The sequence below is a fragment of the Strongylocentrotus purpuratus genome, unplaced genomic scaffold, assembly GCF_000002235.5.
Source record: "Strongylocentrotus purpuratus isolate Spur 01 unplaced genomic scaffold, Spur_5.0 spur5_scaffold_20, whole genome shotgun sequence".
Classification (NCBI taxonomy): domain Eukaryota; kingdom Metazoa; phylum Echinodermata; class Echinoidea; order Camarodonta; family Strongylocentrotidae; genus Strongylocentrotus; species Strongylocentrotus purpuratus.
This window is the reverse complement of record NW_022145606.1, coordinates 26,004,725-26,020,486: the sequence shown is the minus strand read 5'-3', so window position 1 is coordinate 26,020,486 and position 15,762 is coordinate 26,004,725. Positions and strand designations below refer to the sequence as shown.

Sequence of the window (15,762 nt, the reverse complement as noted above, 5' to 3'; positions counted from 1 at the left end):
TTTTTTTTTTCTTCTTTTATCCTATCGTCCAATTTAGTCAGTCATGGATACTCACATAATTATATAAAACACAGTCTTTAAAAACACCTTTCTACTATGTTATATACGTCGTTATCCACTGTATCGTGTGCCATCGTTTTACAGTAGAACATTCTACCTCGTTTTCCAATAATAATCATGACCCTCGTTTAGATTTTATACTTCGAAATATTCATCAGAGTGTTAAAAAAACATGATGCCATAGTAAATACAGATATATCTACACAAATACAAGTAAGAGGACTACGCACTGACAGACCAATGTTTTGAATGAAATAATAATTGGTGTGGTCAGATTTCCCTTATGTATACCAGTGCTTTTCAAAATGATTTATTCAAATACTGTCCTCGCAGAACAAGGCCGAATTAATTGTCAAGGACACGTCTGTCGTGTAGCAATATAGTTGGTCCAGTGCCAGTCTACCTAATGCAGGGTGCGGTTCTCGCGATATGCAAATTACCGATGCTGGCTACCAAAACCACTGATTCAATGTAATGCCCCCAAAATAAACCATGCAGTTCAAAACAAAAGTATCACGCGTTGGTCAGAGGTTATCGTCAAATTGCGCAAACTCAAAGACCGGAGTGAATAATTGTTAATTAATTTCTTAACAAAAGCAAGATAAAGACTAACCAACTTTTCCAGGTTTAAACAATCGGTACTGTCTTGTGACATTAAGAACGTTTACAATTGTAATGTCTTAATAGATGTAAATTAAAAACATTGACAATAAAAAGGCATTATTAGAGTATCATGAATATGGTCAAAACGACCGCAGATATTGATCAAGAAATAGGCATTCAAATAAATAACATAAGTAAATAAGGAGCGTCACAGCGTGACGGACATTTGCGTTATATAAGAAGCCACCATTATTACTATTATTATTACAAATGGAGAAGGAAATATCCAAAAATGCTGAAGGAGATAGGGAGAGGAAGGAGAAACAAAAGGTGTAAAAAAAGAAACACAAAGGCGACATGAAGAGAGAGGAAAAGACGTGTGTGCGAGGAGAGAGAATTGTAAAGATAGAACAAAGAGAGGGAAGATAGAGAAAGAGACACATAAAGAAGAAGATAGAGAGAGAGGGTGAATGAAAGAAAGAGAGAGAAAGAGAGAGAGAGAAGGATCGAAACATAGAAAAGGGAAAACAAAGGAAGAGTTAAGGAGCGACATGAATATACAAAAACTTAAACAAAATGCAATAAATAACATTCTCCTCCATATCAAGGTAAAAGTGTAATTTTAACATTTGTAAGGCTTAGTGTAAACTTTAAATACACAAACATAATTTCCTGAATGTGTGAATAGAGATGCACATAATGGATTATTATAGTTTCATTCAAGTAAATTATTTACAGAAGGCACATCAGTATAAACATTGCTTTCTGATTATACATTGGAATACATTATGTGTGTAATAATGTTATTTTAGTGTTATAGTACTATACTAGTAAATAAAACAAGTCTAACAATATCAGGTAGCCATTGCATGTATACTGGTAAACAAAAGGTTTATGCCTTATTCCTTCTTTTCATGGATTTTTATTTTAGTAGTCTGATGAGATATTGAATTGCACATTCCCTTAGCCTGATTGTTCTGAGTTTGATTTGTCGGTATGCCTGAGTGTGAAAGTTGTTAGTTTGTATTTGCCAGTTAATTAAATTCATTTTTTTAGTATTTATCGAGTTAGGTTGTCATCGCAATAATATAACCAACAGAGGTTTTTGGTCCAAGATTTCTTTTTACAAAATATGCTTTTTCTAGATTAAAGGACAGAAACTGGTTTAGCGCCACCTGGTGTTGGCTAGTTTGCAATGATCATGTTTGCAATATGATTTATGTTTTGTGAGTAAAATATGTGGGTTTGTAGAGCATCCCTTGTTGCTGGGAGCTTTTTATACATAATTATGGAGGCACAGATGTTATTTATTACACGTATTTAAAGATTATGAAAATGAATGTAAAAAGGGTAGTTTATAAGATGTATACATTGTCAAAACTTTCATACACAGCAGCAGAAGTAATTTGTATGGCGAATGTATAACACGCAAAACAATTATTCAATAAAATCTGAAAATGTATACTATTATCTAGATCTATTAGGAATAAATTATTGTCAAAATCATTCCATAAATAGGGGTTAAAAAAAATTAATCCACCATTATGACCAACAGTGTATATTACAAAGCAAGAGTAGTCAAAGTGACCCATAAGCACATCTTGTAAATTGGGTGATCTACAAACTACGATTGTAAAATAACCTACACGTTCCATAAAGTGGGCTCAGTAATGTGGGAAAGGGGGTTCCAGTCTTTATAGTCTACATCATTCTTTGTCAACCTTTTTAGTCACAAAACCCTTTTAAGAAATAATAAGCTTCACGTCACCCCAATCCCGAGTTCATCACAAATGATTCGTTTTTGCATCACTCTGACATTGGTCATTTGCCAGGAACACACGTACGGGTATATTATTTTGATTCCTAATTTTGAGAGAGGATGAAGCGAGCGAGCCAACAAAACATGTTTGTCTTCCTTTATTTTTTGTGGTAAAACATTATTTTGTAATCAACACTGTACATAATACACACAATAATGTATACGGGCACCACTCAGAAGAATATACATGAATACTAAAACACATATACATATACAGACGATTAGGGCATTTGAATGCCCAAATGTTGCAAGTGAGTGAAGCGAATGAGCATGGCCAAAAATCGCATAGAAAAGATATAAGATATATGTTGGTACCTTGCTAACATATGTAGGATTGTGGAGGGGAGGGCACTTTGTTGCTCACGTACGTAGGTTTTTAAGTTCTTGGCTGCCTGAAATTATCCTGTTTCTAAATGTTGCGAACGAGCGTGGAAGATAGACTCTTTATTATCTTCAAAATGATAATTTGAGACTTTTAAAGTACTACGTTACATTAGATTGTGTTCAGTGACGTATGAATGTGAGAAAAGTATTACAGAGTGTTTGTCTTGCTGCCACATGCAGAACATGTCCACACATTATGTTGATATTTTCTTGTTGCTGTTGTTAAAAGTCTTCCCCTTCTTCCTCTTCCTACTCGTTTACTTCTCTTTGTTTTCTTCTTCGTCTTTGTCTTTATTTGTTGTTGTTTAATAGTAGTATTATTATTCCTGCTTTTCCTCATCCTCCTTCTTTTTCTTCATCTTTTTTCTTCTCCTTCCTTCGTTTTTGATGTTGTTGTTCTTCTTCTTTAGTTATTTTATTAATTCTTCATCTTGTTAAAGTCAGTCACCCCTACCACATATTTTGTCAACATTCTTTCCAATTAAGCGAGCACCCCTCCCCATCCTCTTCCCGATACTGGGATATGGAATAACTTGAGAGATTGTTACAAAGCAAAATCTGCCACATTCTTGACCATCAATAATATATTAGTTGAAGAACTAACGGGATGGTGGTATCTTAGGCATTTACCCCCCCCCCCCCCTCCCCCTGTGTCCTCCTTGCCTAGGTGTCATAAATGGAATTATAATACGTTAAACCCTAAACTGGGGTATTTACTTCCTGATATTCTTTTCATTTCGATTTCATTTCTTCTTCTCTTTAAATGGAGAACACGATTTATTACATTATTGTTATAGTACATCAATGGAAAACGTTTGGTAACCATGAATAAGTAATTACCGTCATGTTCTACTAAGACATGAAACACTCCGGGCAAAGGTACGCTTGCTTATCTTCAAAAACCGCAGACAACAACCGTATCACTGTATTAGTTAAATAAGTAAATAGAGTTGTGAGAGATACCCTACCAAACGGACTATTTGCCGTAGCCTGGACCCGTTTGTTTCTTCGCTCAAATTAACGATTAAGCAACTACAAACACGCGTATCGTAAACATAAAGACAAAGATTGGTCCCCAAACCCATCTAAGCCATTGAATTTTAGAGTGGCCAAAAAATCTCATTACTAAAAAACTCCATATTTCAACTTGCAAAATATGTTGAAATATTATTGATTGAATTCTGCACAATTTAGCAAAGAGGCATTTTACTTATGTACTAAAGTTTCAAAATCTACTCTTTTTAAGACCTGGGTCCTGTAATATAAAGAGGTGCGATTGCTCCGAATCAATCGTAAGTCCTCTAATCAATCGCAAATGTTCACTTTCCTCATAGCATGAATATAGTTCATCTATCGCAAATAAAATCCGGTTAATTCAAACTGTTTATAAGACGCGGCACAGGTAACCAACGGGTAACCGAATAAAAAGACAATTACAATTTTAGAAATACAGGATATGTGTTAAGGTATACTTAGAACATGCATACACCTATATATGCATATGTATGTATATATATATATATATATATATATATATATATATATATATATATATACAAATATCATTTATTTGGTTTTCATAAATATATATCAACCTAAATCCATGAAGACGTGACTTCAATATGAATCATACCTATCTATTTTCCTATACATAAGTTTTTTTTTTCAATATGCAAATTACGGATGTATTTTCTTGACCATTTAATCGAGGGTCAGTAGTTATTAAATCTGTTCTAACTTGCGTCAGTCAATTGTAATGGTAGTTTGCTTCTTGTATATCAAGTTTCTGAAAGTAAGTGGCTTGTGATGGTTTTGCCGTAACACTACAAAGAATCAAATAAATTAGATAGTCATTATAACCTAAGCTATAACGAAAAGAGAGAGAGAGAGAAGGAAGAAGGAACAAAGGAGATGAAGAAGAAGATAATACAACAGATGAAAAGAAGATGAACAAGAAGATGAAATGACGATGAATAAGAGGATGAAATGACGATGAATAAGAAGATGAAATGACGATGAATATGAAGATGAAATGACGATGAATAAGAAGATGAAATGACGATGAAATAAGAAGATGAAATGACAATGAATAAGAAGATGAAATGACGATGAATAAGAAGATGAAATGACGATGAATAAGAAGATGAAATGACGATGAATAAGAAGATAAAATGACGATGAATAAGAAGATGAAATGACAATGAATAAGAAGATGAAATGACAATGAATAAGAAGCAGACAAATACAACAAGGAACAGAAGGAAAAAACAAACAAAGTTGTGCCTGGCACCAGTCTTCTAATCAACAAATCAAACAAGACAAGAGAAAACAAAGAGAAGACGGTAAATCAGTGTGTCACGTGACTTTAATCCGCCCCTTTTAGGTCCCTTATTTAACTAAAACAAATCTTACACCTCAATTCGGCTTCCATTCCTTTAAAATGTTCAGATCGTCGGAAGAAATCCAATAATTATCTCCGAGATCAAAACGCAGGAGAATCTGGAAGTTTTTGTGAAATTATATATACGAACCTGGACATTTTGCCCTTTTCTTGCTAAAAAAAACCAAGAGTTTCAGACAGAAATGGAACAAGAATAAAAATGGATAGCATCACTTTAAACGGGATTTTCATCTTCGTCATTTTCCTTGCGACATGCACACTTTGTAAGTATATATTTCCTCAGTCTATAAGTTATAACATCGTTCTTATGTTTAAAGTAGAGGGGAGAGGATGCGGTGTACTTAGGGGTAGAGGGGGCAGGGGACGGCGCACAAAGAAAAAAATGAGATTTAACTTAAAGGTAACATATCAGAGAAAATGGTGGTAATAACATTAATGCGGAAATCCCTGGCAATCTAATAATTTCCTCCGGATTTTTAAAAAACATGGATAATTAGTCCATTTTTCAGTGAATTATGGATTGTGTTTTCATCCATTTGAACCCATTCATGCATCCGTGAAATGGACTATCAGGAATATGTGAGAGCAATTTCATATCAATAGCTTTATTGAAAAAAGTCACTTTTGCACTAAGACTTTGAATATGAAGGATTTTGCTGTTTGAAGAAATAAATGTCTACCCTTAATATTGTGCACACCGGAATTAAATATTTTACTGAGTTATTCTTTTATGTATCATATTTCAACTGGGCAAGAAAAATATGTTATCAAAATTAATCACCAAAAATGAACTTTGGCGCATTTTGGTTCCTCCCTGGCCCACTGTGCGACTTCGTGAAGAATTATAACAATAACAGGAAAGTCATGTAACTTCTATAACAAAAAATCCTCTGATGGCTTTCCACAGAATTATTACCTACAAATATATTTGTTTAGGTGCCTTGACAGTTTTGTCCAAAAAATAGAGCTATTTATTGTATTTTTCCAAATATAATTGGATTTGAAGAGGTATCGTTTTCAGGGAACTTTTCTTAGTTGATATTCTGACACTCTAGTCTCGATAGAATTATAAATAATCATGAATTATCTTAAACTTAACCAGAACTCCTGAATACCAGAACTACCAGAATATTTATCTGTTAAGGCGTAAATTCAAACAGTTTGAGCAACTTTGATTCAGTAAAAAAAGGGATATTTGTTTAATCTCTTTTCCTAACCACGTGAAAATATTCCAGGCTCCAAAGAACAGGCTTGTCTATTCCCTGATGTAATGCTGACATTTTCTAGCGCAATCTCTTTTTCTTCCTCTCTCTCTCTCTCCCTCTCTCTCTCTCTCTATCTCTCTTTTTCCTGGCACGATATAAAATCATGAGGAGGTATTTCTCTCAAGATGAAAGGAAATTGTTTGAATGACTTTGAATTCTCTCTCTCTCTTCTAATTGCATTTTCCCTTTTACATAAATGAGCTCCACAACGGTTAAAGATAACCACATTTGCATAATCTTAAAACGAGCAAAGAATTTCGAATATCATTCACCAAAATCAATGGATTTTGACCCCGCTCATAAAGTTTGCCTGTTGTAATCAGCTTAGTTTGAATAATAAGAACAATAAAACTGTTTTGGGGGTCTTCTTTTTTTAAAGTCCGTCCTTAATTACCATTGCATACTCGAACATTATAATCATTTAAAATTATAACTTCAAGAACTAGGAAATCTTTATAATAACTAAGAAATATTTAAAAACACCTATTTTTTTCCTCGTCTGGAAAAGTTGCATCACAAAACATAACTGTACTAAAATTATTCAAAAAAATATATACGATTCCTGAAAGCTAAATCTTGAAGTTCTAGATAATCTTAAGAGCAACTCAAAAACTATTATACAAAACAGGGTAATAAGTGACATTCGGCTAATAAATCGATGGACTTCAGATTGTGTAAGTAAGTCTGTTTTATGTAATTAAGTGAGTTCGAATTATGAAAAACACGTATTATTTTCGTGTCGTGAAAAATTACGTAATTGACCTAACAATACATACTTAAAGAGAACAATTGAAAAGGAGTTGTGTTTACCGTGCAAGCATGTACCAGGACTGTAGCTACTGGCTCGCATGTTTTATTACGCTTTATATGGAGGAATGTTTGCCATGTAATTGAGCTTAGTAAGTAGCTGCAATGCAGCTCAGTTCGAATTATGAAACAAATCAAACCTTTTTATTGTCTTTTTTTAAAGTCTTTTATTATGAAACACACCGCTCCTGTATAACTGAAAAGTATGATTGATGATAGTTACACATAAAGTACTAGACAATCTTAAAGGTAATACAAACTTTTGGGACATTTTGAAAATTGGATGGATAGTGATTCTTTACAATTTTGATATATTTGGATGCCTCTGTGGAAAATTTAGCCCCTAAAACACTTCTGCTTTCGAGAAATATTGAATACAAAAAATTACCGGTGCTCCCGGTAAATCGTGATAAATTTCAAATAGCGCCTACGGCCGCACAAAAGTAGCTGCGACCATGGAAATCTCAGAATGTGCAGTTGTGATATATATTTTCCAAATGGGAATAGCTAGTCGGTCGATTTTAGTCAAGAAACATTGTTTTATAGCTTTATTAATATCTTGACCTTGAGAAGGAGCTATACAGCATCAATAGTTTATTATTTAAGATTTCATAACTTTAGACCCGATTTCAATCCCGACAAGGCGACAACGATCACTGATGGTGGTAGGATCGCATATGCTTCCAATATGTTCATTTGAACCAAATTCATGACCCCATACCGAAACTTTGTATTACCTTTAAGAAAAAGGTAGGACATATCTGGGGAAAAAATGTTCAGCTAATTTGAGGGTTTTGAACTGCATTCAACCAATTTGAATATGTAATCACCTCAGTTCGAATTATACAAAATACCTGTTTTCCTCGTCGTTTAGAAATGTTGCATCATGAAACATAACGGCAATCAAAATATTTGGAAAAAATAAATATGGTTCCTGGATAATGATATCATACATGAAAGTATAAGGAAATATTCGGATCGCCTAAGAAATATCTCAAGACAGGGTAATATGTGCAATTGCGCTCAATCGATGGATTTAAACTGCGCTAACCTTAGTTTGTTTCACGGAATTAAAAAAAAAATAGATTCGTATATAAAAAAAAAATAAAAAAATATATATATATTGCTTTTTAAAATATGCGGGGACAAATATGCGGGCCATGAGAAGAAAGAAAAGGACATGGAAATATTATGATTAACTAAAGAATTTCTCAGTACAGGATAATAAGTGCCATTCGGCTAATAAATAGATGTATTTCGAATGTATGTGAGTAAGTCTGTTTTATGTAATCAAGTGAGTTTGAATTATGAAAACAGCTTTTCTGTTCGCATCGCTTAAACATGATGTAACATAAAACGTATTGCCCGTACATACCTAAAGAGAAGGTTGAGTTCTGGGAAGAGGTGAAAAATAATTTGTGAGCATTACTCATTCTTATTATGCAAGCGTGGAAGAACATCAGTTAAGACATGTTCCCTGAAAAGCATGGCTCTTCAAATGCCTTCATATTCTAAATATGCATGTTACATCGTAAAAATCGGGGGCCGGTTTTTTACGCCACGTGTTCGTGTAGTCCCATATACATCTTTCTGTGCAAGTGTTTGTAACTTTACCAAGACTTGGCCAAATTTCTTATCATTTTGATGATTCCAGAACCTTGCAATACACACAAATTCTTATATGCTAGATGATCAACCTTTTCTGGTCGGTTCCACACCGTTTCTTTCACAATGCAATCGCATGACCATAACTCAACTTTATCTTTAAAGAGTACAATTGATGATGATTTTGTGTTTTTTCGTGCAAGCATGTGCCAGGACTTAAGCTACTGTCTCGCATATGTAATTACACTTTATCTTGAGGAATGTTTGCCAGATAAAAGCTGCAAGGCGACCTTTGATCTTTAATTACATCAATGGCATCATTAAAAGCTATTGTTTGGTGAGGATTATTCAGTACATTACGTGTAAATAGTTCAAACTCCGCCTGCAGACTAGCGTGAATGATCGTAAAGAAGTTAAATTTGTATTGACCTTCAGCCTACTATATCGAAAACCGACGAGACCGAAATACCTCTTGACCGCCAGCTCACGAGACCGACATCTTTTGAAGACCGACGGCGCGTTGGACCGAAATCCCACGAGACTGAAAGCCCACATCACCGACATCTGTCTCGTTATATTCCTCTTGACATACGGCCCAAAAGACCGACAGCCCTCTAGACCGAGGCTACAGTCCACAAGACAAACAAACAGTGTTCTAGTGTGATTAACCAGATATGTGGAGGGGGCAATTGGGGGAGGGGGAGACGAGGCATGGGTATATTGGGCTGGGTGGTATTCAATGTGAGGGAGGGGGGAGGAGCGATAGAGTTGATGATGATCTTTCCTTTTTTGTTGATGTTCTTAATTTGCTCTTGACAGTGCCTCCCTCCCCATCAACATCCCCACTCTTTTCTTTCTCTCTCTGTCTCTCCTCCCGCTGTTGATGCCCTTTATCTATGTTTCTTAATCTGTCCTCTAAATATATCACTCTCTCTTTCTCCTACTTCTTCATTTAAATTTCTCTCTCCCCCCCCCCCCCCCTCTCTCTCTCTCTCTCTCTCTTTCTCTCTTTTTCTTGTTTGCTCCCCTTTGCGATTCTTAACCTCTCTCCCTAAAGTGTACCAATCCCGAAACATTCTTTGCTCTTGATGTTAGGGATTTCAATTTACTATACTTCCTTCGAAATATGGCCTTCAAATATTACGTCTACAAAGCGGGTTTTTAGTATAACTTATAGGACGTTTAACGTCAGTGGTAAGCATATGGACGATATGTTTAAGAGAAGGTTGAGTTCTGGTAAGAGGTGAACAATAATTTGTGAGCGTTATCATTCTTATTATGCAAGTGTGGAAGAACATCAGATAAGACATGTTCCCTGAAAAGCATGGCTCTTCAAATGCCTTCATATTCTAAATATGTCATGTAACATCGTAAAACTCCGGGGTAGGATTTTTACGCCACGTGTTCGTGTAGTCCCATATACATCTTTATGTGTACAATGTTTGTAACTTTACCAAGACTTGGTCAAATTTCTTATCATTTTAATGATTCCAGAACCTTGCAATACACACAAATTATTATATGCTATAGATGATCAACCTTTTCTGGTCGATTCCACACCGTTTCTTTCACAATGCAATCGCTTGACCAGAACTCAACTTCATCTTTAAGTAGACTTAAGACGCACACAGAAACCAAGTTGGGCTTGGGCTCAGTATTCGGGATTTTAACTTCTAATCCTTCACTAAGATTCTGATCCGATTTAGCTTTTCTACTTTCAAGAAACCATGAAATTCCTTTAAATCTATATTTACCTAATCATATACACATTTAAATCATCGGTCATTGAGATGCTACATGTTTTAATGTTCGTATCAAATGCTATTCCAAATTCGTCGAAAATCATTTCGCAGTCGGATCGTGTAATGTGTGGTCGGCTTATCACTTGCCACAGACTTTGTCTTCCGTTCTAATGTATGTGTAATCTTTGAAATCAAACGAGTGCAAACATTTCGTTGAACTTGGTTTTATCTTTAATACGACTTCATTTACAGTGTATATATTTTATCACGATTAACTACTCATTGTGATTTTTTCTTCCTTTTTTTAAATGTGTTTATTCTTTCCTGTCATCAACATAATTGCAAGGAAATTTCAAAATTTCGAACATTGTCATCATTACATGTTTTATAACCAATATTCTTAGACAGTTAAAGCATGAAATCCAGTCCAGTATTAAGTTCTATTTACAGTTCCTTCTTGTTTCGTTATTTGGGGTGAAACGTCGAGAGAGAAAAGTTAAACATTCAAAGAAAATGCAAAAGAGACAAGAGAATGGGAAGGTGCAGTAAGGACATATGCACACGCACATACCCCACCCCCTTACCCTATATTTTTCCGAAAGCATATGGCAACACTTATCCCCGTAGTAACCACTCCCACATCACCACACACATACACACAAACAAACAAAAGCACCCACACGCCAGGAACCTCATTCGACACGCAATACACGCATGTGGCTCAATGTTTCTTTTCTTTAGCGACACAGAATGTGAAAATTGTGACCACCGATATTAGCCATTAAATTACACTATGATTACCTTCAAAACATTCAATTTCAATTGTCAACGTGTCGTGCAGCTTATAATTGTGCATAGTTGAAAACATCTAACTCTTGATGCAATAATACATGACGATTGATTGAACGCATTCTTTGTATGATATCATCGCTACACTGGAATTAAGAATAATTACTAAATAATTACACCTAGAAATGATTTTATTGAAGAAGAAAAAAATAATAAACCCTCGATTTTGTGTCAATATTGGTGTCATTCATGGTGAAACATAAACAATTGACCTGACCAAAAACATTACAGTAAGGCGTCACTTTTTCTCCGCCTTCAACCATATAATAGTGGTAATGACTATCTCAAGCACTACGGGAGGGGAAGCCAATGATGTTTGATGACGATAACCTTGCCGAGGCGAGCTGACAGCCTTAAATGAATTAATTCGTCTGACGGAATAAAGTGAAAATTATCAAAATTCTTACTCGCCGGGTAAGAAGAGAGAGAGAGAGAGAGAAATAAACGACAAAACGAAAACAAAAAGTAGATAGATGAATGAGAGAAGTACGCTTTCCGTTCTTTTTTCTTATAAATACATGTAGTATTATCAATAGCAGATTTGGTAGAAGAAATAGTAGTAGTAGTAGACGTAGTAGCAGTGGTAGTAGTAGTAGTAGCAGTGGTAGCAGTAGTAGTAGTAGTTGTAGTAATAGTGGTGGTAGTTGTATCTGTAGTAGTAATATTGGTATTAGTAGAAGAGGTAGTGGTGGTAATATAGAAGTAGTGACAGTAGTAGTAATGGCAGTCGTATCAGCAGAAGTATTAATAGCGGTAGTTACATTATTTGCAGTGACAATAAATAATAATAGTAGCAGTAGCAGGAGTAACAGAGTGATGCATGGTACCATTGGTAGCATGTATAATACTGGTAGTAGTGGTAGTGGTAGTAGACGTAGACGTAGTATAATTATTTGTACTACTTGTACAACGTTGACCACTACTATAACTATATTAGTCAATGTGGTTGTAGTAGTATTATGAGAAGTAGTAGTAGTAGTAGTAGTAGTAGTAGTAGCAGTAGTAGCATAAGTGGAAATAGAAACAAGTAGTAGTAGTAGTAGTAGTAGTAGTAGTAGTAGTAGTAGTAGTGGTCAATGTGTTAGTAGTAATGGTAGTAGATTAATTTGTATTAGCAGTTATGTTAGTAGTAGCAGGAGGAGTAAAATCATTAGTAGTACGAGTAGTATCAGCTAATAAAACCAATATTAACTTGTAGTAATTTACCATTTCAAAAATGTCCTAACAGGAAGGACAGCAATAGTGAACTTTAATTTAAGCTACAGAAACATTATCCTCTCAATTCTTCTCGCATTGAATTTTTCTCCGTGCTATCTGACAAAGCTGTTACATAGGTTATATTCTACCAATTACACACACACACGCACATACACATACACACACACACACGCATACTATATACATATATATATATATATATATATAAAGATTTATATTGTAGCCAAACTTATAACTGGTTTTTTAAAGATATTATCAACTTCTTCTCCCATCTGTCATAAGGACTATTTGTATTTCAAAACATAGTTCAACTTTTTTGTAGATGTCCCTTATTCCACGTGCAAAAACGGTGTACATAAAATCAGGATATGTCATCCTTAAATATCATTGCGTGAAAATGGTAACCACTTCGGTCGTCAAATTATTGTGGTCATGATTGATTATTGACAAGAAAACAAATCCGCTTTAAATACTCTTAAATTATATTGCTAATGCTATAATCATATTTAAACAAATTACAAATACCACCCTGTCCGAAAACGCCCACCACACACAGTTCATACTTTTCTTGGTAACGATGCCGTCTTACCAGTACTTGCAGGTCGTCTCTAGTATTGTCGGTAATGTAAAGATTGACCTAGGTCACTCAAGTATAGGATGGGGAGGTCGGGTCACCGAGTAGGTCAAAGGGTCGTTATGACAGTGATAGTTTCCGTACAGCATTGTCTAGTATGCATGTTAGTATGACATGGCAAACTCTAACGGCTACAGTGCAAAACGATTGTCTTATTGACCCCTAGTGTTTGCTAGCTTTGTTAAATGTTCTACCTTCTAACAAAATATATTAACAATAATTATATTACATTAACAACAACAAAACAGTTTTTCCTACACTTGTTAGTGTTTACTTTTAAAATAATTACCCTATGGGGAATGGCGTACATTCTCTAGGATGGACGCCACGTTGGTGTTCAGTACTAGGGCGGTTTAAGACCTCCGGGTATATTGAGGTTATCTTTTTCACTGTGACGTAGTTGGTAAATACACATCCGATTTTTAAAACCATGACAAATGATGGAAGGTGAGTTCTCTTTGGACGCCATATTATAAATCTTTTAGGATGTGTTTTGGAACAACTAGTTAATAATATGTTTTCTCGTATAGTGCATTAAAATGATACTTCATCTAATTTTCCGCAAAATAATGGAGTGATCTTTTGCTTCCGTTTGCAAAGTGATGCACTTTTCACCCACAAGCTTTATATTTGCATAAAAGTGTTATTTTGATTTGTAATGATTATGTACTTTAACTTCTTATTAATTTTCATTTTTTTTAAATCTTTGATCCTGTTTTCTGATCATTTTGCATTGACTCCTGCTTTTATTTTTAATAAACCACATTGAATTGAAGAAGAAAACAATATCACTCTATACGTCCGCACAATCTCGTTACTTATTATGTAAATGTATTTTATTAGGAGCTGATTTTGTTATTCTGTGTAATGCTCTTCGGCAATTCGACTCGATTACAGAGCTAAATTAAAAATATTATTCAGCACTACACGGGCGTGATTGCGCACATCCCTGTTCGTCAGTATAATCGCCATAATGTTACCCCAACCCAATATTATCTCCAATACGCCGGTTAGCAAATCTAGCCAGGGTAATTTAAAGCGAGTTGCGTTCTGGATTCGTAGAAACGAGAAACCCCAAGTGAGATAAAAAATCAGTGTGATTATAAGCACTGTAACCACGCCCTTAACTTTTGATACAGGGACCGGTCGATGGACGCAAGCAGGACCTACATTTATTTGCCGAAACTCCCGGCGAATATGTACTGCTTGTCTGAAGGACAAAACGCCTATACAAACACCGCTGAAAGTTAGTAGCACAACACCCAAGTAAATTGGGATGACGAAAACAAGCGCCTTTCTTCTGCCGAGCGTATAGTATCGAGCAATGATGTCGTCATGAAGAGTGGCGTTGATGGTGCTGAGAGGCTGGGTGGGGCAAACAACGAATGGGAAACCTGGAATGGGTAAGAAGATCATCATGTACAGGACGGCTGTGACGGATATGAAAATGATGACCTTCCTGGCTCGTTGGGGACTCGCCAGGGAATGGTAACGGAGCGGCTTTGTAAGCATCAACAACCGATCGAGATGGATACAGATGAAAGTCATGATGGTAGGAAAAGGGAACACGAAGTTGAACACGGGTCGCACCCAACAGATGGCGGTTACCGCGGAAATCGCCTGGGTCATTTCGAGCGCCTTACCAATGAAGAAAGAGATGCATCTGAGCCCATCTAAGAGAGTCGCTGCACGAAAGAAGAGTTGCATGTTCCCCCGGGCGCCTTGGCACGTGGCAAGGATGTAATGAGTGAACCCGATGGAAAACAAGTAAACGAGGTTCAGCACAGGCAGTAACACCAATCCAATCAGTCTCTCGGTATGGCTGTACAGCAAGATGGGCAGGAAGCTTCCAGCACCCTCCGCCCCTTCCATCGCTGTCGAGTTTAAGTTCATGGTGACAGACGTACTCAAGGGATATTCCCTCGATCTTTCAAGCAATGAAAACACCGCAAGGACGATACACGTTACGGTGGCCTGAACTGCAAATGAAGAAGAAGAAAGGGAAGAAGAAGAGGACAAATGAGAAGTAAAAGAGGAGAAGAAGAATAAGAACAGGAAAAGAAGTAGAGAAAGAAAACAAAGAAATATGAGGAAAAGTGGAAGAACCAAAAGAAGAAGGAGAAATATGAAAGAAAAAAGAATAATCATTGATAATAATTCATTTTTTTCTTCTCTCTATTTTAACTCGCTTTAATTTTGAAATTAAACATGAATTAACCTTCTTTACAAAGATATACAACTGGAATCATACCATTTGTGCAATGATGAGCAAAAGTGTTCAACAACAATTTAGTTTCTGGGTTTTTCTATATTTGTTGCAATTTGATGCATATTAATAATAATAATATTAATGATAATGTCAACGATAATAATAA

General features: G+C 35.5%; 1 protein-coding gene across 1 annotated transcript in view; it reads left to right on the top strand.

Annotated features, from left to right (window-relative positions):
- The first annotated feature begins 5,286 nt into the window (after positions 1-5,286).
- LOC105442471 (MAM and LDL-receptor class A domain-containing protein 2-like) overlaps positions 5,287-15,762 on the top strand; it is an 83,633-nt gene continuing 73,157 nt past the window's right edge. Inside the window, exon 1 of the mRNA XM_030993795.1 lies at positions 5,287-5,530. Coding sequence (XP_030849655.1) covers positions 5,467-5,530 — 64 coding nt within the window. The 5' untranslated portion in view covers positions 5,287-5,466. The remainder of the gene's footprint in view (positions 5,531-15,762) is intronic.